Source organism: Leopardus geoffroyi, chromosome D1 (assembly GCF_018350155.1).
Source record: "Leopardus geoffroyi isolate Oge1 chromosome D1, O.geoffroyi_Oge1_pat1.0, whole genome shotgun sequence".
In the NCBI taxonomy this organism is placed as follows: domain Eukaryota; kingdom Metazoa; phylum Chordata; class Mammalia; order Carnivora; family Felidae; genus Leopardus; species Leopardus geoffroyi.
The window spans coordinates 68,444,923-68,470,560 of record NC_059329.1 but is presented as its reverse complement, the minus strand read 5'-3'; the positions used below and the strand labels follow the sequence as shown (position 1 = coordinate 68,470,560).

General features: G+C 40.8%; 1 protein-coding gene across 1 annotated transcript in view; it reads left to right on the top strand.

Annotated features, from left to right (window-relative positions):
* The first annotated feature begins 1,373 nt into the window (after positions 1–1,373).
* LOC123600471 overlaps positions 1,374–25,638 on the top strand; it is a 121,226-nt gene continuing 96,961 nt past the window's right edge. The window contains exons 1-3 of the mRNA XM_045482519.1: positions 1,374–1,742; positions 11,787–11,901; positions 12,201–12,331. Of these exons, the coding sequence (XP_045338475.1) occupies positions 1,374–1,742; positions 11,787–11,901; positions 12,201–12,331 (615 nt within the window). The remainder of the gene's footprint in view (positions 1,743–11,786; positions 11,902–12,200; positions 12,332–25,638) is intronic.

Sequence of the window (25,638 nt, the reverse complement as noted above, 5' to 3'; positions counted from 1 at the left end):
CATTTTTTTTGACAATTTTTTTTTTTAATGTTTTATTCATTTTTGAGACAGAGAGAGACAGAGCATGAACGGGGGAGGGGCAGAGAGAGAGGGAGACACAGAATTGGAAGCAGGCTCCAGGCTCTGAGCCATCAGCCCAGAGCCCGACGCGGGGCTCGAACTCACAGACCGCGAGATCGTGACCTGGCTGAAGTCGGACACTTAACCGACTGCGCCACCCAGGCGCCCCTGACAATTTTAAAACTATGATGGATTTTGTAAACAGGAAAATCACAATGAGCCCAATATTCCATTGGTTTTGTTTACAACCGTATTACCATTAACTGAACAGGACGTAGGGCAGGTGATCTGCCCACGCATACCATACTCCTACATCTCTCTCCCTGGAATCTTTCAGAACACAGACACAGAAAAAACGGGCGACTTTTCGTCTTCAGGCTGCTCTCCCTGGTTCTAGCTCAACCTTCCAGGGCTTCTTTAGAGTTCTCATCCTCTACAATCTCTCTGTGGCACGTTGACCACTTCCTCCCTCTAGACACTGCATATTTATTCATTCAACAAGAATTTATTTGGCATCTACAATGCGCCACACACTAGTCTCTCCACCTGGTTTTGGTGCTATCTCTATTTCTTACTTCTTACACCTGACTCCTCTTTACCTTTCCTGTTTCTTCTCCATTCACCCTTGGTGTTACCCAGAGTTCTCTTTTTTGTCCTCCCCCTCCTTTTTTTTTTTTTTTTTTTTTGCAGTTTTTTGAGTGACATTTAACATACCACAAAAATCACCCATTTTAAGCATACAGCTTGATACATTTGGGTAAGGGTGCAGTTGTGCAACCACCATCACAATAAAGTTTTGGAATACTTTCATCACCCCCAAAATTTCCTTCCTGCCCCATCTCCAGCCTCAGGCAATCACTGATCTGCTTCTTGTCGCTATTGATTTGCCATTTCTAGAATTTCATATAAATGGCATTATTAAGTATGTTTTCTTTTGTGTCTGGCTTTTTTCTCTTAGCATGACGTTTTTGAGATTCATCCAAGTTATGGAATGTATAAGCAGCGGTTGGCTCCTTTTTATTGCTCAGTAATATTCCGTTGTATGGATATACCACTTTCCTTTTTATCCATCAGTCTTAAACTTTTTAATCACCTTGGCCTCAGTCTTCCAATTTGTTAAAAGGGCACAATACTGGTAACTTACTTGGAACAGTGCCTGGCACCAGTAGGTTTTCTGTCAGCTCATGTTATTACACTGAATTGCTCACTCTTGGGTGGTACGAATGCTTTAACCACACGGAGCTCAAACCAACAACGTGCAAGGCCGAACGGTGGGGTCACTACTTCCGTCCTGGCGAGGCCTGGAAGCTGGAATGGAGGACGGGGTGGAGCCGGGAGGGAGGGGCACTCGGCCCGGGAGTAAGGGGGGGAGGGGCGGAAAGGTGGAAGAGCTGGAGCGCAGGGTGAAGAAAGAACCGGGAAGGCGCGCACGGGAGAGCACGGCCTGGGGCGTGGCTTGGGTCGGGGGCGTGGTGCAGGACGCGGCGCGGGTACGTCTGGCCCCCCAGCTTCCGCTCAGCCCCCTTCTGGCCCTGGGGGCTGCCGGAGCCCGTTTCCTACGCGGGGCACGCGGCCGGCAGGCCGGGCCGCCTCCCTGTCTCGGGGCTCCTGCGGTGGAGTCCGCACCCCGAGGGTCGCTCGGGAGCGAGTGCACGCCCGTCTCTCGGGGCTGGCCGGGCCGGGTAAGCGGGGGCGGGGCCCAGCCGCCGGTGTCGCCTCAGGTTTGCCCCCTGCCCCTCGGCCTGGTAACAGGGCTGGCGAGCCCGGGCCGTGGGAGGGCCCTGAGGAGCGAAAATCGAGAACAGCCAATTTCTGCGCTTCGAATCCTCGCCCTCTGCCGGAGGGACTGTGGGAGAACGGCGCTCTGGCCAGCTCTGTGATAGGCAGTTAGCGATGAGGGGGCGTGTCTTATATACTAAGTGTGGTGGGCGTTGAGGTTTATAGACTTCTTTCTTAAAATATGAAGCCGGTCCCAGGCTGATTCTGTAAATGCACAGAAAGTGTTTAAAATTTAAAAACCTCCTCCCGCGTTAGGAGAAGTGAGCCGGGAAATCAAGACAGCATACACACTATCACCAGGGTCCCTCTGTTACCTCAAAAGGGTCAGTTGACTTTCTGGGCTTCCCTTGTCAGCTGTAGAATGGAAGATCCCCAGGGCTTTCAGTTCTGGATTCTGTAAAAGCCTCACCATGTGTGTCCTTACTGGTGGTGGCTGCTAACAGTGACCGGGGCAAAGAGAATGCAAGGTGCTCGCGACTCTGGTGGGGAGACAAGCCCTGTGCTCAGGAGCTGCCAGTCAGCAGAAACTGGGCGAGTCCATCTCAGGGTCAGGGGTAATATAGATTATAGATGTGTACCATCAGGGGATCTGGGCCGACGAAGGAGGAGAGGGCTGTATTTTGAGAAGAGGGCAGAGCTCTCAGACTGGGAAGAGGGGGGTACAGTGTACAAGAGTCAGGATGGCGTGATATGAGTCAGTGGGGCCACTGTCACAAGCATATAGAATACTTCCATGACCTTTTCTGGGGTCAGGTCAAGCTCATCATCCTGAGGCTGAGTGGGTGGGTGGCTGGGGTCTCTAGCCCCAGCCAGGCGTTTTAACATGGATGAGTAATTCAAATCTGCCTCATCAGAAAGACCTGTGTGATTGTGATTTGCCTGAAGAGGAGGGGATAAGGGATAGACGATGGTTTGTGGGATTCTTTCAGGGCTGTATTTTACTGATTTGTTTTTCCAAAAGTGCCTCGCAGAGTGTGTTTTTAAAATCTAATTCCAAGGGGCGCCTAGGTGGCTCAGTCGGTTAGGCATCCGACTTCGGCTCACGTCATGATCTCATCGCTTGTGACTTCGAGGCTCCCCCCACCCCGGGCTGACAGCCCAGCCTGGAGCCTGCTTCAGATTCGGTGTCTCCTTCTCTCTGTGCCCCTCCCCCATTCATGCTCTGTCTGTCTCTCTCAAAAGTAAATAAACATGAAAAAAAAAATTTAAATCTAATGCCAAAATCACAGAATGCAAAGCATGGTGAACTCTCTTTCACACCTTCCCCCGCCCCCCCATCTCCCCACCTCCCAGTCTGATAGTAACAATAGAAATCCTTCTGTTGTTCATTCCATCCTTGGTGCCTATAATTCTTTTGATGGTAGACAAAGGCTTTTTTATTCCATATTTAGGCCATTCCTGCAATATTGTCCTTAATTCTGGGCAAGAGGGACTTCCTGCAATATTGTCTTCCATACTTTGGAAGAGGGACTTTACTGAACTGCAACATGTTCAAGAGAGGATGAGCAACATGATTAGGGGCCTATAAATCATGTCATATGAGGAACAGTTGGGCATATTTGAACTGCAGGGACGTGGTACTCAGTGGGGGAGGTGACAGATGTATTTAAATAAAGTGAAAGGCTGCCAGGAGGAGAAGGACTTGTTTCATATTTCTCAAGTGAGGAGAAACCATAGGGGGCTAATTTTGTTTAGCATGACTGAGAACCTTTTAATGATCAGAACAGTCCAGAAATGGAATGGGCTGCCCCAGGAAGCCTTGATTTACAATCAGGGGAGGTGTTTACTCAGACTGGATTCCATGTGTGGCGATTATTATAGGAGAATTGATGCAGCGGGTGAAAAATTAGGGGAAAAGGCCTTCTGAGGTCACTTCCAGACATCTGATATTGTACGTTAAACTTTATTTTATTTGATATATTTTAAATATTTATTTTTGAGAGCGAGAGAGTGTGAGTGGGGAGGAGCAGAGAGAGAGGAGGACGGAGGATCAGAAGTGGGCTCTGGCTGATAGTACAGACCTAGATGCAGGGCTCAAACTCATGAACTGGGAGATCATGATCTGAGCCAAAGTTGGATGCTTAACCAACTGAGCCACCCAGGTGCCCCTATATGTTAAATTTTAGTTGAGAATATCTGACCTTGGGGCACCTGGGAGGCTCAGTCGGTTGAGTGTCTGACTTGATTTCAGGTCGGGTCATGATCCCAGGATCATGGGATCGAACCTGGAAATAGAGCTCGGCATGAAATCTGCTTAAGATTCCCTCCCTCTCTCTCTGTCTCTCTGTCTCTCTGTCTGTCTCTCTCTCTGTCCCTCCCTCTTCCCTGCTTGCATGTGTGCTTTATCTCTCTGTCTCAAATTAAAAAAAAAAAAAAAAAAAGGCATATCTGACCTCAGCTGATTTACACTGAAGCTTCTTTCTTGAGAGTGGAGGATTGGGGAGTAGGAATGTCAGGTGAGGGGACTAATAAATTGTAAATAGGGAGGTAGTCGACAAGATGAGAAAGAGCCCAAGAAAGGGGGCAGTCCTAAAGGAAGGCTGCCCTAGCCACCTTACAGTTTGGTGTTTTGTATTTTGGGGTCATTCTGTTTAGCTTTGCAGATGTGCCATGTGGCTTAGTGAGTATATTGGTGCATAGCTTTCTCTCTCTTTCCTTCCTACTAGGTCCTTTCTGTAAAGCACACTCTATTTCCTTGTTGCTACTAACCCCGATCAGTTGGAGTGGCAGATTTAAAGATGAAATGACAAGCAGTTTAAATTAACCAGTGGAATCTAGACTTGTGTTCTATTTTTATTCCTTCCCTGTTATTGTGTAGGTCAGTAGGTAGACATTTGATTCACATACCCAATGTGCTTCTCTTGCTTGGCTTTTAGTTGGTTTTGTCGGCCTTATTTGATTTTGTTTTGATTGGAGCCCAGCTTCATTGTCTGGAGTTTATCTTCACGTAATACAATGTACTAAAGGCAAAGCTATCCTGCCTGCAACCACTGCCTGATGGTTGACATTTCCCCTCTCAGTTTACATTATAGCTGCCTCTGGCACATCACATAACATCCTTTTTTATTATTATTGATATGGGATGTGAAAACATTTTGAAAGTGGAAACACCATACAAGTGTAAATTACTATTATAGGTAATATACAGGTCTTAGGAGGGGGACTTTACATAGATATTTGTTAGTACCTCAGAGCAGGACATGACTTTGTTGGTTTTGTGATATGTTATTAGATGGCCACAGTTGTTATTGTAAATTGGCATCTTTAGTTTTTGGTGATTTGATGGGTCTATAGTTTTAAAATGATGTTTCTTCTAGGTGAATGATCCCCAGGTGAAGATCCTCTGCTTTCTTACTTAAAACATCACATACCTCTTTGATATACTCTATGAAACAGAAACATTCTCTTCTTTAAACTTCACTAAATTGGCAAGTTGGAAGCAAACCTTTTTTTCTGCTTAAAAATCAAATCACAGGCTGCACTTTGTTTAGGGAGCACATGCTTAGGAAAGTAATCATTTCTACCTATAAAGTACATCAAGTCACTACCAGTTACAGCTTAATTATCTTACAGTGTTGCTAGACATATCCAAAACTACTTGTATTGAAATCAGGGTATTGTAATATGTACTATCTATAATATTACTAAAAGAATATTGCATAGTTACTCTTTGATAAAATCATCTTTATCTGACCACCTGTTATGTACTTGCTCATATAGTAGTTTAATTTTTTTTTTCTTTTCAAGGACTTATAGCTCCCTTCTCCAATGAACCTTTTTAGAGGTATGACCAAAGATAGCACCTACTGTAGGTTTGTACGCATATGGTGATGACTTAAACGTTTACAATGTGGTGAATGGAGCTTACTTTTGTCTGTCTTAAGTATCGTCAGTTGTAACCAGGTGAGCACCAGTTTGAAAACTCTGATGGCTGTAAAGGAAAATTTAGAACAAGTCGTCATCAAAGAAAGCATAAAGCTGGACAATCAAATAAGAAGTGGAAGTCTCCCTTAATCATCAGAATATACCTCAGCTATATCAGGAAAATGAAAATATGATATTTTATTCAGAAAACTAGAATATTTTGAAAAATATCTCAAAAATTTTCATGCCTTGTCTTGCAAAAAGAATAAAACTCCTAAAAACAAAAATTCTAAACATGACAAAAAGAGTGTAGGCAATATCAAACCAACCAAAGATGACATTTATCAGTATCAAGCTTTTTCTTTCATCTTTATTCTTTTTCTTTAAGTTTGTTTTGAGAGAGAGAGTGTGTGCACAGTGGGAGAGGGGCAGAGAGAGAGAGGGAGAGAGAATCCCAAGCAGGGTCTAGGCTCATTGCAGAGCTCTTGAGGGGCTTGATCCCATGACCCTGGGATTATGACCTGAGCCGAAATCAAGAGTCAGACAGTCAACCTACTGAGCCACCCAGGCACTCCAAGAAAAACACATTTAAAAAGTCTTAGGTAAGGAGTACCTGGGTGGCTCAGTTGGTTAAACATCTGACTCTCGATTTTGGCTCAGGTCATGATCTCAGGGGTTCATGGGATCGAACCCCTCATATGGCTCCGTGCTGTCAGTGGAGCCTGGTTGGGATTGTCTCCTCTCCTTTCTCTGCCCCTCCCCTGCTCGCGCGCGCACACTCCCTCTCTCTCTCTCTCTCTCTCAATGTAAATAAATAAACTTAAAAAAAAAGTCTTAGGCAAGACCTCTTGTCAGACATAACTTACAAGGTTTTACAGAAACCTCATCTCTCCCCAGGAAAGTAAAACAAGACACGACCAAAAGAGCTATGTAAGTATTTATATATGTTTGCCTGTCAGGATGAACACCGCAAACATCAGGTAGCCAGTACTTCTAGATAATTGCAGTGAAGCTCTTAAAACTGCTTCTTGCTGTTTTGTTGATAGGATCCTAGCAGATTCCAGAAAACAGAAAAGGGCACACAAAGGAAATCATTGTTGGCCTTGTATTAGGAGTTGCCATCCCTGAAATAAACAGCTGGCCTCAGAGCATAGAGCTTCCTTTGTTGTCCTGCCCATCTGTGCTGGAATTGAAAACATGTAACTTAGATGAATTTTGGGTGGAGAGTCTGAAAGATAAGCAGGTTTCTCAAACAGGCACATCAAGCCCTAGAAAAATAGGCAGTAGTTTTGATCACAGTCAGGAGATGTTTCTAACTCAAAGGACTTTTATTTTTCCTGATTGAGGCTTTCCCCCGGTTGTCATTGTAGTTAATTTGTCTTTAGCAACTCCCAAACATTTTAAGGACAGAAGTAGGAAAGGGAATCACCATTCTGTGATTCTGCAGAAATTTAGCAAGTCTTTAGGTGGAGAAACAGTTCAAGCCACCTCACTCAGGGCAACTTAAGATCCTCTAAGAGAATCAGAAGTCATGTGGGCACCTAAGAGGGGGCCAGTCAGATTTCTTGAGTTCTTCAGCCATAGCTACCTCCTTGTTCTTCAGAAAGAAAGTAGATTTGGATGAAAGCCTGTGGATTTGAGTTGGACTGGAGGAAGCAGAACTTGGTTAAGAGGGGCTGAGTGTATTTTCTAACCTGCTGGATGCTAGTGATGGAATACATAGGACTTCTAAAAATGTTTTGGAGACCGTGAGCCTTTTAGAAGATAATGATGAAGACTCTGGTATGATGATTGCAATCCTTAGTAATTATAGCCAGAGGGGAAAATGTGTTTGCATCAGGTTGCCGATTAGATAAAATATATTCAACAAAATGGAATTAATGATTTTTCTTAAAAAGTTACCTTGATAACAAATATTCTTAGAAAGCTGTTAGTGAAAATAACTAAGACAAAGAACATTTCAAGCCTAGAAATTATGCAGGAATGTGAGCAAATCCAAATTTAAAGCAGAGTTTTTTACCTTTTATGTTTCACTGGGTTTTTTTATTAAGAAAATAAAAAATCTTGGCATGATACACGCTTGTGAATTTTAACATTTTGTTGTAAAATGAAGAAAATGGGCTGGGGAAATGTGGCAACAGTAATTTCTTGGGATTTTAATATCAAGTTACCAACAAATATAGATAAGGCAATGTTAGCTGACCTCAACTTTGAATGAGAATAGAAAATACTGTTGTCCACCTTTTTAGAAAAAAAGTTTTAAAAATATATGGTTATCTCAGTGTGATCATATCTATGAAACAGCTGAATAGTAAAAAAAAAAATTGTTCATGACGGTTTACAAAGAGGGATTTTTGGCAAATGTAAAAATGACCATATTTTAATTTTTCCCCCAAAAGTTTTGATGTCTTGTAAACAACCTGTGCCTAGGTTTCCTTAACACATGAGAAATATTTATTTAAATAAAACCTAGAGTTTGATCCTTAGCTATTAAATTATAACTGTGCTTATTCTAAAACATTATCCAATTTAGAAATATGAGTACTTTTGTATAAATAGATGATTGCTTAAATTCTCGATTACATCACCTAGTCTTTTTTGCTGTGGTTTAAGCAGTAAAATTTATGTTATTCCAAATACTATTTTTTTTTAATTTACTTGTTTTATTATTTATTTATCATTTAAAAAAATTTTTTTTTAAATGTTTGTTTATTTTTGAGACAGAGACAGAGCATGAACAGGGGAAGGTCAGAGAGAGGGAGACACAGAATCTGAAATAGGCTCCAGGCTCTGAGCTGTCAGCACAGGGCCCGACGCGGGGCTTGAACTCACGGACCGCAAGATCACGACCTGAGCCGAAGTCGGACGCCCAACTGACTGAGTCACCCAGGCGCCCCTTATTATTTATTTTTTTTTAATTTACATCCAAATTAGTTAGCATGTAGTACAACAATGAATTCAGGAGTAGATGCCTTAGTGTCCCTTACCTAATTAGCCCATTCCCCCTCCCACAACCCCTCCAGTAACCCTCAGTTTGTTCTCCATATTTATGAGTCCCTCTTCTGTTTTGTGCCCCTCCCTGTTTTTATATTATTTTTGTTTCCCTTCCCTTATGTTCATCTGTTTTATCTCTTAAAGTCCTCATATGAGTGAAGTCATAAGATTTTTGTCTTTCTCTGACTAATTTTACTTAGCATAATACCCTCCAGTTCCTTCCACGTAGTTGCAAATGGCAAGATTTCATTCTTTTTGATTGCTGAGTTATACTCCATTATATATATATATATGTGTGTATATATATATGTATGTGTGTGTGTATGTATACATATATACACACACATATATACACATAAATAATATATGCACATATAAATATATATATATACCACATCTTCTTTTTTTTTTTTTTTTTAATATATGAAATTTATTGTCAAATTGGTTTCCATACAACACCCAGTGCTCATCCCAAAAGGTACCCTCCTCAATACCCATCACCCACCCTCTCCTCCCTCCCACCCCCCATCAACCCTCAGTTTGTTCTCAGTTTTAACAGTCTCTTATGTTTTGGCTCTCTCCCACTCTAACGTCTTTTTTTTTTTTTTTTTTCCTTCCCCTCCCCCATGGGTTTCTGTTAAGTTTCTCAGGATCCACATAAGAGTGAAACCATATGGTATCTGTCTTTCTCTGTATGGCTTATTTCACTTAGCATCACACTCTCCGGTTCCATCCACGTTGCTACAAAAGGCCATATTTCATTTTTTCTCATTGCCACGTAGTATTCCATTGTGTATATAAACCACAATTTCTTTATCCATTCATCAGTTGATGGACATTTAGGCTCTTTCCATAATTTGGCTATTGTTGAGAGTGCTGCTATAAACATTGGGGTACAAGTGCCCCTATGCATCAGTACTCCTGTATCCCTTGGATAAATTCCTAGCAGTGCTATTGATGGGTCATAGGGTAGGTCTATTTTTAATTTTCTGAGGAACCTCCACACTGCTTTCCAGAGCGGCTGCACCAATTTGCATTCCCACCAACAGTGCAAGAGGGTTCCTGTTTCTCCACATCCTCTCCAGCATCCATAGTCTCCTGATTTGTTCATTTTGGCCACTCTGACTGGCATGAGGTGATATCTGAGTGTGGTTTTGATTTGTATTTCCCTGATAAGGAGCGACGTTGAACATCTTTTCATGTGCCTGTTGGCCATCCGGATGTCTTCTTTAGAGAAGTGTCTATTCATGTTTTCTGCCCATTTCTTCACTGGGTTATTTGTTTTCGGGTGTGGAGTTTGGTGAGCTCTTTATAGATTTTGGATACTAGCCCTTTGTCCGACAGGTCATTTGCAAATATCTTTTCCCATTCCGTTGGTTGCCTTTTAGTTTTGTTGGTTGTTTCCTTTGCTGTGCAGAAGCTTTTTATCTTCATAAGGTCCCAGTAATTCACTTTTGCTTTTAATTCCCTTGCCTTTGGGGATGTGTCGAGTAAGAGATTGCTACGGCTGAGGTCAGAGAGGTCTTTTCCTGCTTTCTCCTCTAAGGTTTTGATGGTTTCCTGTCTCACATTCAGGTCCTTTATCCATTTTGAGTTTATTTTTGTGAATGGTGTCAGAAGGTGGTCTAGTTTCAACCTTCTGCATGTTGCTGTCCAGTTCTCCCAGCACCATTTGTTAAAGAGACTGTCTTTTTTCCATTGGATGTTCTTTCCTGCTTTGTCAAAGATTAGTTGGCCCTACGTTTGTGGGTCTAGTTCTGGGGTTTCTATTCTATTCCATTGGTCTATGTGTCTGTTTTTGTGCCAACCACATCTTCTTTATCCATTCATCTGTCGATGGACATTTAGGCTCTTTCTATACTTTGGCTATTGTTGATAGTGCTGCTATAAACATGGGGGTGCATGTGTCCCTTCAAAACAGCACACCTGTATCCCTTGGATAAATGCCTAGTAGAGCAATTGCTGGGTCATAGGGTAGTTCTATTTTTAGTTTTTCGAGGAACCTTCATACTGTTTTCCAGAGTGGCTGCACCAACTTGCATTCCCAACTTCAAATACTGTTTTTAAGGCTCAAAGCTCACTGTTTGTGAATTCAGCGTCTTAAATATTATTTGTACATTGTTCCTGTGTTATAATAATATCATGCTATATAATATTTTATAGCTACTTTTGACCAATGTGAGAATAGATGTGATACCATAGTATATGGTGTAACTGTTGTTGCAAAGTTATTCTTTTAAATTGCTGTTTTTATGTTTCCCATAATATACAGTATTTTTCTCAAATTGCATTTGTAAATACTAAGCCAGTTTAGAGCTGTGCATAAATGATCCTTGTCTGAGCTTACTGAAAAACTGACTTAAGTGTTTTTAATTTGTAGAATATATTACTTGCCAGATGTTTTTGGTTCTTCATATAGTTTCAAAGCAACTCTCCTATTATAATAAATATTAATTTCCAAAAATTTGTGAATGACTTTAGTTGTCATACCTCATTTGAAATCAAGCTTGTGAGGGGCACCTGGGTGGCTCAGTTGGTTAAACACCTGACTTTGGCTCAAGTCATGATCTCACAGTTCGTGAGTTCAAGCCCCACATCGGGCTCTGTGCTGACAGCTCGGAGCCAGGAACCTGCTTCAGATTCTGTGTCTCCCTCTCTCTTTGCCCCTGCTCATGCCCTCCCTCCCTCTCTCTCTCTCTCTCTCTCCGCCCCCCCCCCAATAAATAAATATTAAAGAAAAGTTTATGAAATCAAGCTTCTGAAAGAAATAAAGTTGGTGATCTTGCCTTTTTCACTACAGTCATTCAAAGATAGAAATGCTTAATATGTTTAGATTTCTACTTTTACACAGAAACTTTGATCCCTTTAATATATGTAAAAAGTAAAAGGTTGCGATCAGTGAAGAGCATTTTAGATGGGGGTACTTGATTATGTTTGTTGGTGGATAAACATTGAACAATAGCACTGAGATACTTTTTCTATGCTGCATACTTAATTGACCACTGCCAAAAAAAAAAAAAAGTAATGCTACACTCTCCAAAGCCCCTCTTCCCTTCTTGAAGTGATTAGGTCTTATCCTTCTCTTTTAGTTTGCAGGCAGGGACCATTCACTTAACTGCCATACCAGGAATCTCAAATATGCAGGGACAAGAGAAATACTTGTTTCTCATCAGGCCCTTGGACACCCTCTGGCTATATACTCAGGTGAGTGGTCGTTGGGATTGCCCTGCATTCTCTGGTCTGGAGATTGGAATCAAGACTTTGAAGTTTTTCTATAATCTTTCCCAGAGATTTGCTGAACAGCCTGGCTTCAGGGACATGCTGGAGCCTCCTAGTGGTGGCCTCTGGGCATGGGAATGTTCATAACAACAGGGTGAATGGGACCTACTGAGTTCAAAGTACTTTGGCATGAGTTGTTATCACTGCACAGGGGTTTAGGCACATACCTAGCATCTCATAGATTGAAACATGAAGAAGGATAATGATGTGTTCTGACCTTCCAGGGTGTGGTGGGAATGAGCAGAGAAGGGCTTTGGTGTCAATGGATAGTTTAGCCTGGAGTGTTCTACAGAAACACAAAAGCAGAATCGCCGTGCATAATGACAACCTTTGGCTGGATCAGAGTGGGACCCAGGTGAGTCAAATCTCTTGGTGATTTGAATCTGCTTTTAAGGTTTTGCTGCGCTGCACTCTGTGAATTTCAAATGGTCTCAGTCAATTTGGCTGATACATTCATTTACGTAGAGACTTTACAAATTAAGCTAGTCAATACCTACTGAATACCTACCCTATGCTACATACTGTGTTAAGTGCTGTGGCAAATTCCGAGATGAATCTCCGTTCTTGCCCTCTAGGAGCTCATAGTCTGGTGGGGGATATAAGATATGTACACTAATAACTGGAATAGAGGGTGGATAGTGGTAATGATTCAAGACAAATACGAATAGCATATACAGTGAGTTCAGAGGAGGGAGAGATAGGCAACAGCTGGTGAAAGATCTGGGGTAAATTTTCAGAACAAGAAGTATTTGCACTGAACTTTAAGGATTAGAGACGCAGAGGGCATGCTGGAAGAACCACGGCAGGAGAATCTGAGTGTTTATACAAAGTGAGAAGTTTTGTTTGGTTAGCAAGGGAGATTGGAAAAGATAGGTTGAAACTAGATCCTAGAGGATCCTCATCTTCTGTGCAAGGAGTTTGGCCCTTATTCTTTAGGCAGTGAACATTGCAGAAGAGTGCAACCTCATGGATGAATGTTTTAGGAGGAGCTGGCGGTAGGACGTAGGATGGATGGGGGAAGGAAAAGATGGAATGTGGAGAAATATGAGGCAATTTGGGGGATGGTATAGGCAGGTAGAATGGAGACGAGTGGGTAACTTAGTTGTTCAGGAGTAGAATTAACACAACTTGGAAACATTATAAAAAGGGGCAGAGGACAGATATGAATGAAAAATGCTATGACAGTTCCAAGCATGGGTGGCAGAGGAGATTGGTGGAACCAACAGGGGGTAAAAAAGGCAAAGCATATTTGGAGGGAAATGGAAGGGGTTCAGTTTTGGACAAGAGGGGTTTGAGATGGAGATCCCAACTTGGAGTATGGGAAGGAAATGGCTCTGGAGATACAGGATACAGTCTCATTTGCATTGAGGAGAAAACAAAGCAGCATATTTCTGTAAGATTTCAAAGGACAGATGGAGAGAGATCTGTTCTCTGGAGAAAGAGTGAGAAACAGTATAGAAGTGAGTCGGTGCTCAGGAGTCAGATCTCAGTTTGAATTTCAGCTCTGCCACATACTCTTTGTGGCTGTGGCAAGTTACTTAACCTCTCTGGGCTCAGTTTAATCATCTACAAAATGGGATAGAAAATAGCATTTTTCTCAGAGTGGATGTGAGAGTTCAGTTAGATGATATATGTCAGATATTTAGAATGACTCCTGGCATGTGCTCAATAAAAGCTAATAATTTTAAAAAATTTACTACCACTAATAATGGAAATGATTGTGGACAGAAACTTGGGGGCACTGACATTTTTGGGGTTTGGGGGAGGAGAAATTAGAGAAATAAGAAGTAAGAAGTAAGAAATTAGAAAAGTAAGAAAAAAACAACAGAAGAGGATCAATGAACTATAGTTTTGCAGTGTTAGGAAAGAATTTTACAAGGACTTGGTGACCACTGTTAATCAGTTGAAGTGAGAAGTTAATGTGGATGAGTGTAGAGAAAATATACTATTAAATTTGGAAGGGGAATATGTTAATTTGCTAGGGCTTCCATATCAAAGTACCACAAATTGGGTGGTTTGAACAACAGATAGGGATTGTCTCACTTCTGGAGGCTAGGGGTCTGAGATCAAGGTGTTAGCAGAGTTGGTTCCTTCAGAGAGTGTGAGGGAAGAATCTGTTCCATGCCTTTCCCCTCACTTATGATGGTTTAGTGGCAATCTTGGCATTCCTTGGTATGTAGGTATAGTACCCCAATCTCCGCCTTTGTCATCACATAGCATTTTCCCTGTGTGTATGTCTGTGTCCAAATTTCCTCTTTGTAATAACACCAGTCATATTGGATTAGGGGCCCTCCCTACTCAGTATGACTTCATTTTAACTAATTATATCTGCAACAACCCTATTTCCAAATAATGTCATATACTGAGGCTCTGGAGGTTAGGACCTCAACATATGAATTTTGTTGGGACAGAATTAAACTCATAACCGGGAAGGTGGACTTTGGAAGAATAGTTTAGGCAGAGATCAGATTATACATAGAGCAAGAAAGGAAGAAAGTGGAGGGGCGCCTGGGTGGCTTGGTCGGTTAAGCGTCCGACCTCGGCCCAGGTCATGATCTCACAGTCCGTGAGTTCGAGCCCCGCGTCGGGCTCTGTGCTGACAGCTCAGAGCCTGGGGCCCGTTTCAGATTCTGTGTCTCCCTCTCTCTCTGACCGTCCCCCGTTCATGCTCTGTCTCTCTCTCTGTCTCGAAAATAAATAAACCTTAAAAAAAAAAAAAAAAAGGTTAAAAAAGAAAAAAAAAAAAGAAATATAATGAGGGAGGACAGAAGGGAGTCATCCTTTGCATACAACTGGAGTATTGTAGAATTTCAGGATTTCTTAAAAAATTTTCATAAATATATATACATATTTTTTTACAAAAGAAGATATGTAGCTTAGAATGAAGAACATTTCCTTTGAGAAAAAGCTTTAAGGATAGTAATAAGCTTAATTAAATAGTGTTTCATATTCAGAAGGGAACAAAATTATAAATGTACATACAACTTTCTCAACCATATGTTCTTTTTAATGATATTAATATATCCCTAGAGATAATAGTAAAGCTTCTTCCTAATTAGGTAGTATTTTATTAAACTGAAAGAAATCTCATGTTAGTTTGAATACTATTTTCAAGAATTAAATAACACTTATAGTCTCAGATAAAGAGGATTTTGCTTTCTTCCATGGAAATTATTGGTGCTAGTCAAAAACCAATTTTAGAATGAGGGAAACAAGGAGGCTGCTTGCTAATTGAAGACAATTCAAATTCTCCAAGATTTTGCCAAGCATGATTATATTATTGCTAATGCTATTTATGCCAAGATAGCTATTTTAAGTAAAAATTAGGATAATTTAAACTTTATAAAAATGTAATCTCTGCAGTTGACTAAATTTTTTCAGTCAAATCAGTCAAAATGATTTTCATTTATAGATTCAGCCTAAATTAACTTTAAGAGTATAGTATAGAGCAAGGTCATGAGGACAGGGACTGGAAAAAGAAAGACTAGAGTTCAAACCCTGGTTCTGTGATTAAAAAGGATGTAAAATTGAAAATGATACAGATCAAAATAATTATAAGAAGTACTACATGTACCTCTATGACAATATGTTGAAAACTAAATGTACTTCTATGACAATATGTTTGATTTCCAACTCCCCCCACCCAACTATAAATCCCCCAAAGGAATAAGCTGAAGCAGAAAATATGAATGTACCAATTACTATACAACAGTCAGAAAGGTGATTATAAAGCTATGGTTGAAGAAGACAACAGGCCTAGACAGATTCACAAAATTGTTTTTCTCATTTTTAAAGGATAATAAAAATGTTTTATAAACTAGGTCATAGACAGTGATCATATATGAATATAGGTGCAACATTTATAAATAAAATATTAACAAATAGATTTAATAATGTATTTAGGAGTAGTAAAACAAGTACACTTTGTTTCAAAAATATAAATACTGGAAACCTATTAACATCCATTTATCAACAAATTAAGGGGAAAAAAAACAACATCTCCATTTGACAGACACTTGATTAAATTCAGCAACTATCCCTAAGAAAAACTATCCCCCCCACAATAAAGATCATTTACCAAAAAGAACAGCAAATATTATCCTAGATTGTAAAATAGTAAAACCATTTTAATTCAAACCAAGAACTAGACAGAAATGCCTACCCTTGTCATTATTATTTAACATTGTCTTGGAGATTTGTGCAAGTGTAACAAATAAGTAAAATAATTGGTAGAGAAAATACTGGGGAAGAGGAGAAAAACAAGCTCACTTTTTGACTATTTGACTATATACATGGAAAATCCAGGATACCATAGTAAAACTTCTTAGAGTTAATAAGGTAATTTGGCTAGGTGTCTAGATGCAAGATAAATACATTAAAATCAGCAATTTTTATGTACTACAAAAATAGCTACAAATGGAAATGTTCACAACTACTTAATAACAACAGAGCTATATAAAATAGGAAGAAATTTAACAAGAACAAGACTTAATATGAAGCAAATAAATCATTAGGAGTTATATGTCTTCTAGAAGGACATAAAACAAGATATGAACAAATAAAAACACCATGTTTTCAGATGGGAAGACAATGTTAAAATTGTCAATTCTTCTAAAATTAATATGTAAAATTAATGCAGTTCTTACTAGGATCCCAGGGGCTTTGAGTGGGAAGGATTTGATAAAATGGTATTAAAGTTTGTGTAGAAGAATAAATGTCCAAAGATGGCTCAGAAAAATATGATAAAAAGATTAGTGACAGAGGGTTTATAGAATGTCAGAGCATACTATAAATTAAGTATTACACTGGTACAAGAATAGGTAACTAGATCAGTAAATTAGAATAAAGAGTCTGGAAATAAACCCTGGATTATATAAGCATCGTCTACATTAGGAAGTTGGAAGTATAGCTCAGTGGGAAAAGAATATATTCTGTGATGAATGGTCCTGGCAAAACTGGCTATCCACTTGGAAGAAAAACTTGGATCCTTATCTTATGTTTATTCCAAAAAAAATAAAGATATATACAAAGACTAAATATAAAAAATTATACAATAACGTCTTGCAAGATAATCTGAGAGACTACATTCCCACATTTTCTAAGCATTGGGAATGATGGGGAAAGACCCCTTTAACCAGAAGTTTAATCATCTTTATATAAAAATTCATCCTTTTGTATGGCAAAGATCATCAGCAGAGTCAATAGACAGATGACTGATTTGGAAAAAAAACTAATTGTCATGCAGGTGATAGGTATATAATTTGTAATGAAAATATACCAAGAACTCTTACAAATGGCGAGCAAAAGACAAACTACCCAGTAAAAATGGCCAACTCTTATAAACAGGCATTTTGTGGAAGAGCAAATCTTGTTGCCAGCAAACGTGACAAGGTGCCCAAATTCATTAGAAGTTAGAGAAATGCAAATTAAAGTAATAATGAGATTAATCCTTACCTCTACCAGACCAGTGGAAAGAAGCAATGATGCCGACTGCTGGTAGGATATAGAGAAAGAGGTATGCGCGTCCTTTGCCAAAGGAAAGGTGAACTATTTCAGTCCTTCTGAAAGTAATCTGGCAATTCCTTTTAAAAATAAAAATATCTTTCCTGCCACTTGGAAATCTCTCTCAAGGACTTTCTTTTATACAAATAAGCCCATTCTAATTTAAAAAGATTTCTTTAAGATATTGTTAAATGAGAAAAACAAGATGCCAGGAAATGTATGATTCAGTTTTTATAAGACAAACAATGAAAAGCCTTTGCCAATATGAATATGAGTATGTGAGATTATAGTATGGAGAAGTATACAGAAGGACATATACTAGGCTGTCAGCATGAGTCTTCTGTGGTATTAGAAGGAGAACAGATAGTAAAACCAATATAATTTTTCAACAATTTCCTATACAACACATTTGCTTATTTTTTCAGATTAAAATTTTTGTCTTACTGAAAATTTTCTATTAAGGTTAGTTTTTCCATAAACATTTTTTGACAAAAACTCGATAATTAGCGTTTTCTTCCTATCTAGCTGGACTGACTATAACTTATGTTATTGGGAATTTTCTTTTGGACCATTATTTTTAACAAGTATGATTCTCCTGGGTACCTTATCAAAGTTTTGTGAAGAAGATTCTATTTTTTACATATAATTTTCGGCTCAAATTTTGCCGTTTTCAGTATTACCTGAAAGATAGGATTCTTCTTATGATTTTTCAATCAATATAAATGTTACTGTTCAAAGCTTTTGCCATTGCAAGTTTTACTTTGTACGGATTATTTATGCAAGTCATGTTTATTATGGATTGGATGTGGTGGTGATTTTATATTTTTTGCCCAGAGAACAAAAGCAAATTCATAGAGCAGAGATGTGAGATCTGAATGCACAATGGATGAAAATATCTTTGAGGTCAGCACTTGAGGTTAAAATGCTCTTCTTTGTACCTGACATAGACTAGGTGCTTGGTAGTTACTATTATTATTTCTTGAAGGTATAAATCAATCCTACCTTGGTTAGCCATCTTATGCTCTGCAAGCCTTTGTGATTGGGATTTAGGGAGACAGTAATCTGAAAATCCACATGTTAAGGTGAAATCTGACATTTAAGCATTGGTGGCTAATTTGAATTTTATGAACCACAGTGTGGGCTAACATTATGTAGTTTCCGTGAAGTGTGTCCACAGGCTGCATACTACTTTTTGACTTCTGGTGCAGCACAACTCTTGGCTGTCCTAATGTTCCTAATGCTGGAAATGTGGCCTACTAGGAAAATGTCATCCTCTGTCTGAGAAGTCCCTCCTGCCACAGAAATTTGACTGGAACCCCAGGACCAGATAAGTCAGGTACGCCCTTGTTTCAGATCGGAACGATGGAAGAGAAGTGTGCTAGAGAGGGGTCATCTAGGTGCATCCCATATGGTCTCTCATGTATTTCCCTTCATCCCCATGAACTAGCTGCATGGGATGCTGGCTCTCCAGCAGCAGGTGGCAGCATTAGCCCAAAGATTGGCCACGTTAGGGCCTGTAATACTCCCAATTCCTTCCTTATTTGTATGTGTGTGTATATGTAGGAGAAGGAACAGATTATTCCCCATCAGTTTTAGGGGGAAGAAAATGATTTTCCATATACTTAAAAATTTTAAAAAATATTTAAGCCCCTACTATGTGCCAGTCACTGTGCTGTGCATTTTATTTTTAACTGATTTTTATTTAGTTTATTTTTTTTGAGTATAGTTGACACACGATGTTACATTAGCTTCAGGTGTCCGACTCAGTGGTTTGTCGAGTTTACACGTGGTGCCATATTCACCGCAAGTGGTGTGCTGTGCATCTTAACGGTCGTGTTGTTTAATTTTCACAACCTGTGAGGCAGGCTACTATTTCTCTCATTTCAAAGGTGAAGAAATTGACTTTTTGAGGCTAAAGGAATCTATGTACTGTTTCTAAGAGGCAGAGCTGGGTCTGCAGTTACTAGATCTTTGACTGTTTTCCTGGAATCGTACCTGTCATTCAGATCTGGAGTCGACTTTCTGTCTCAGTTCTCCTGACGTTTGCCTGATTAATGTTGTTGAGAAACTTGGGCTGGATTTGGGGACAGAGAAAGCTGGCATGGCAGAGGATATTTGCCCCAGATGCTGGCCAGGTGGTGTGCCCCAAAGCTGGTGATTGAGGGAAGATGGATGCTATTACGGAAGAACACCATGCTTTCAGTCTGGAGAATGGATGTGGAGATTTGATGTGTTTTTTCTTTCTTATATAACAATTCCTATGACAAGAACAGATTACCTTTTTCCTGATTTCTTACTATTCAAAGTATTGGCATAGAAAAGAAGTCCTATGAGAAGTTTAATGCTTCTTGTGATAAATGTGAGGGGCTGGCTTTTTGGTAATTAAAGCTGCAGGATGTTTGCGTGACAGACCTGTCCTTGGCTATTTCATACTGTGTCAGACTGTATTTGATTAAAAATGGCTAATCTCATGATTTTATATAAATGGCTCAAAAATGCTAGATAGTCTGCTAAGTAAATTAGATCAGCCAGCAAAGTTCACAATTTCTTCTGGTAAGGCAGTGTTGGGTAGAGAGCAGCTTCAAAACTAATTCTCCCTTGCCTGTGTGATCTTGTGTAGTAAGCAACTCATTCTTCATCTGTAAAGGATGGGATGGACTGGATGACACCAGAAGTTTCTTCCTGCTTTGCAAGCCTGTGATTTTCTGGAGTCCCCGTGGATCTATATGTGAACAGAGCTAGCCCCCTTCCAGGCAGAGGAGCTCCAGAGGTGGGCACAGAGATTAGATAAGACCTTGTATCTTTACAGGAATGGTCCCAAGTCACTGGCAAGTTAGGAACCGACTAAAAAGGACATTATTATATCACATTTAAAGAGCATGGCTTTGGGGTCAGACAGTCCTTATCCAAATCTTGGCTCCACTGATGACTAGTTATATAATCTTAGGCAAGTCACTATAACTCCCTGAATCTCAATTTTCTTAGTAGATACCTTAGATTTGCTGTGGGTTTTAAGAGTCACAGTAAAACACGTGATAGTTGCCCAATAAATGGTAACTCTTCTCACTAGTGATTGTTATGGGTTGAATTGTGTCACCTGAAAATTCGTATGTTGAAATCCTGGCTCTCAGCACCTCCGAACGTGATCTTATTTGGAGATATGTTTTTTTCCAGAGGTAATCAAGTTAAAATGGGGTCATTAAGGTGGGCCTTAATCAAATATGGTGTCCTTATAAAAAGGGGGATTTAGGCACAGAGATATACACAGAGGGGAGTTGATGTGAATAGATGCAGGGAGAAGACAGCCATCTGTGCCAAGAAGAGAGCCCTGGAACAAATGCATCCCTCACGGCTCTTGGAAGAAACCAAACCTGCTGACACTTTGATCTTGGACTCCAGCCTCCAGACTGAGAGAGAACACGTTTCTGTGTTTAACCTACCCAGTCGGTGGTGCTTTATTACCACAGCCCCAGCAACCTGCTACACCTGTTTTCACTCAGGTTGCTATTCTACTGCCATCTTGTTCCCCTCTGAGTGCACCTTGTGTAGCACCTATACAAGGACAAGTTGTGGCTTTATGTTCACTGCCTCAGCTGCTCCAAAGTGGTCGGCCAGCCTTTGGGATGGTATTGAAATAGTTCACATTTATTGCTACCATTTCATATTCCAGGACATTGAGGCACAGGTATGTTTAGCAACTCATCTCAAGGTCACATACCTATGACATAGTAGAGCCAAGATCTAGATGGACCCAGACATTCTGCCCCCAGAATCCTTGCCCTTAATTCTCACAGTGACATGTTAACCACCATGCAGAGAAGCTTGGAGATGACGGGTTGAAAGAAGAGTAAGTCTGAGTGGCCGCCTCTTATCAGCAGGACAGAACTGACAGCTCTGTGTGTTCAGCACTGGCCTCCGTGTATCTCTGTCATCACATCACTGGAACATGCTAGTCAATGGTGCCCACTGCCTGCAGATCACTGAGCCTGCTAAGAAGTTCCATTGGCCAGAGTCCAGAGCTATTGCTCTCATTTTAGGTCCTGGACCCTTCATCTTTCAGGATTTCCCCAAGCTGCCGTTGATGAATTTTTGGGCCTCTGCCCAAGGATCTGATGTAGAAAAGCACTATGGAGGGGCGGAATGCCATAGTGGTTAAGGGTGCAGGCTCTGATGTCAGATGCTTGGGTTTGGATACTGGCTCTGTTGGTAATTTAGTTCGCCTCAGATACTCACCTATGAAATGGGGATGACAGTAGTATTTATTTCATATGGTTGTCTTGATGAGGATTATTAATGCATGCTCATTTCTTAGATCAACACTTGGTGGGTACTTAATGCATGTTGGCTATTATAACATGTCCGTGGGATGGGATATAGTACTATAATGGTAACTATATAGGAGTGCATCTCTTCCAGGAAAAAGACTGAACTATATCCAGTCTGTAGTAATAAATTCATAAAATTTCAATAACCTGCCATCCATATTGCCATAGAAATACAGAGCTTGATGTATATGCAAGAATTATTATTTCAGGAATTGTGCAATTCAGTAGAAAATGTTCATAGCGTATAATAAATATTTGTTGAATGAATGAGTGAAATGAGAGGTGAGGCCCTGGTGCTGCAGGAGGGAGGGGAATGCAGGCTGGCCGAGAGATGCTTGGGCCACTATGACAAAAGAGTAGTAAATTATCCAGAGACCCAGCTCTAGAGGATGGGGTGAACTCTGAACCAAGACAGCAGGTGGAGATGTGGATGACAGCAGGCATCTCAGGACCCTCACTGTGGCCATCAGTGGGGGAGATGCTGGGGCCAAGGCTGGGCTGGCCTGGGATCAGGGGCAAGGAGAAGCTCCATTCCAGGTTAGGGGACTGATGGGAAATTCAAGGAGGACAGAAGCCTGTCAGACAGGCAGAAGGACTATTCTGTGGGAATTAGAGATGGCCTCTGGCTCTGTGCTCACTCACCAGATCTCTGGGGGCAGGCCTGGGGGCAGCGGAAGACTGCAGACCCTGGTGGCCACGTGAGTTAGCCTGCCTCCTGAACACTGAGGACAGGTCTTTATTACTGGCAGCTGGGAGGTGCCGGACACCTGGACTGAGAGAGAGTGCCAAGGACTGGATGCCAGCCTACACGTTGCAAGGCACGGGGATGATGCTGAAGCCCAGCGAAAATGAGCCCTCCCATTCTGAACCCGAAAATTGTGATATGACCTGGAACTTTTAAAGTGGAGTCAATTAAAGGCTTTCCAGAAGCAATGGAAAGATTTCTATTACGTTTGTCAGTAAGAAGTGTAAATTATTATAATCTTTTTGGAGAGTTATTTTGCGATATTATCACAATTTAAAGGATGTTAATTGCAGTGGTGTTTGTGACTGTAAAAAGTGGAAATGATCTAAATGCCATCAACAGAAGATTGGTTAAATAAGTAATAGTACTACTGTGTATTTCAATCAAAGATGATGAAGTAAACATACATGTACACTCATGGAAAGGTTACCACATTGTATTTTATGAAAAAAGCGTGCTTCAGAAGAATGAATCATTAATGCCCTGTGGGTATAAAAAAAGAATTATGTGCATATAATACACGTTTGAGTAATGCATGGAACATATCTGAAAGGACACAAACCAAATGAGCAGTGGCTAATTCCAGAAAGAGGGCTTGATGGGAGATGGGAGATGGGAGGGTGAGGAAAGGGAAGAGGGTATTTTACTTTGTACTTCATAGATTTCTGTACTATGTGCTTATATTGTTTTGTTTTACAAGTATTTATTGAGTGCTGTTTTTTTTAAACGGTGTAAAAAAAGAATCTCAAAATAAAACTGAAGTTTGTTACCTCGGTATTTGAGGTTTTACGTTTTCTTGGCTGTCTTCAGCTTTGGAACAAATTGTTTTTTTGTTTTTTTTTTTTTAATGATATTATGTGGCTTTTTAAAGACCAGAGGGGCCTGTGGAGAGGCTGGCAGTGGGGTTGGGGTCATCAGGAGGCCAGAGGGGCAGTCATAGGGGACGGCCGCGGGTGGTTGTGGGCAGGGGAGAAGCTTCCTAGGTGCGTCACTCTCTGAAGATCATTCATTAGGTACCATGCAGGCCATCAAATGGACACTTGTTGGGCACTAGGCATTATACTCAACACCATGTTGGACATGTCACTGGGCACAGCTCAGAGCACTTCAAGGGGAATTTTGCTGAGCATGACAGCTATTTGACAGATACCACATTTGGGATGGCTGAGGTCATCTCATTGGCTTTGCCTTGGCTGTAACACATTATATACCTCCCTGGGCCCAGGGCAGTCACGAGGCACTGCATGGAATTCTGTGTATGCCACTCCACTGGACACTCCATAGAACTCTTACTGGACTCCACACAGAATGTGACTTTCAGCATCATGGGTGGCATCGTGCAGAACTCTGCGAGGAACTCCCCAGGAACTCCCCACGAACTACATCTTTCTGGGCACCCCAATAATGGGTATGGATGAGCAGCTGAAAAGTTTGATTCCTGCTTTCAGAATAGAGCCTGTACTTGGAAGAGACTGAGTTATAGGCCACCAGGGCAACCATGTCCCCTCTCCCAGGACTCTGGGAATTGACTGTGGCAAAGAGGAAAGTAGACCAGAGACTGGAGAAGGGCAAGGGAACAGGTGAGTCCACTTGCTACCTCCTTTTTGCTACCGGAAAGCCTGTGAGGGTTTGAAAGGGTCAGTTTGGTGTGTGAAACTCCAAATAAACAGAAGCCACCATCACTGATACAGATCCTTCTGAGAATAGTGCAAAGTGAAGGCACACATTTCCCGAAGAACCTGAAAGGATATTGAGACTCCAAGATAAGTCCCGTTTCCAGGCTCACTGCTGCTTGGATGGCAGACCTTTGTCTGCCTTCATAAGTCCCCATTTTCATGTGGCCTATAGTTTCCCACATAAAAGGCAGTACAACCAAATTAAATATCTCCTGTGACTCCCTCAGGTCCTTCATGAGAGTTTCTGTACCCTCGATGCTGCTAACAAAGCCCAGTTGAGATGGGATGCTGGGTGGCTGACTAGGCATCTTCATTAGCTAAGAGATTATTCTGTATATTTTAAATTCACAGAGATTCAAAGTTGCTCCTAAGCAACCAAGAAATGACCACATGTAGAGTTATTTGAGAATGATCAAAAGACTTTTGCAACTTCCTGATTTAGGAAGACCCACAGCAATGATGACCTTCACCCCCTTGTAAATGCTCTCGGGGGCATTTTGGATAATCTTGGGCAGCTCCTTCTATCATGATTAAGAAGCACAGATGTTTGTGCCTGGCAACTCTCACTCTCAGCGAAAGAGTGATCCTCACACCTTCATTGAAAATCTTCCCTTGAATTGAGAAGAGAATGTTGGCTCATCATGCTGCTTGACTCGATTCAGGCACCTCACTATCCCCCAAATATACTGAGGGGGAACCTCTTGATGTTTCTTTCTGTCCTCAAGCTCTAGCAACCATTAGGTCTCTATCACTAGATTTGCCTGTTCTGGATGTTTCATATAAATGGAGTCATAAATATGTGACTCCTTTTGTGTCTGGCTTCATTTCACTTAGCTTAGTGTTTTTTAGATTCATCCACATTGTACTAATAGCTTTTTAGGGACACTGTGGTGTGAAAGGGATTTAGTCTTTGGAGGCAGGTAGACGTGGGTTCTGGTTCTGGTTCTGGTTCAGGAACTTAGTAGCCATGTCCTAGGAAATTTATTTGCTCTTTCTGAGCTTTAGTCCTCATCCATAAAATGAAGATAATAACCCCTACCTCAAAGGTAGTTGTGACGATTAACAAATAATATATACAAAATTACTTGGTGGCTTAGCTGGCACATAGTAGATGCTCCCTCATTGTTAGAAAAAAAGAAATTAAGTTAAATGCATGAATATGTGGTGCAGATATGTTAATTCCTTGCCGTTGCCCCTCTTTCATGGCCTTCTTTTATGAACTTCATTACACAGTGGCAGTTTTTTTCTCTGAATTCCTACAACGCTTCCCTTCATTTGAAAAATTTACCTTGCACTGAGCATACACTTCTCTGTCCTTTTGTTAAGTAGGTTCTTTTTTCTTTTTTTCTATGTGTGTATCCTCACCCCCATCGCCCCAACTGGACTGCATCTTTTCTGGATGTCAGAGGCTATT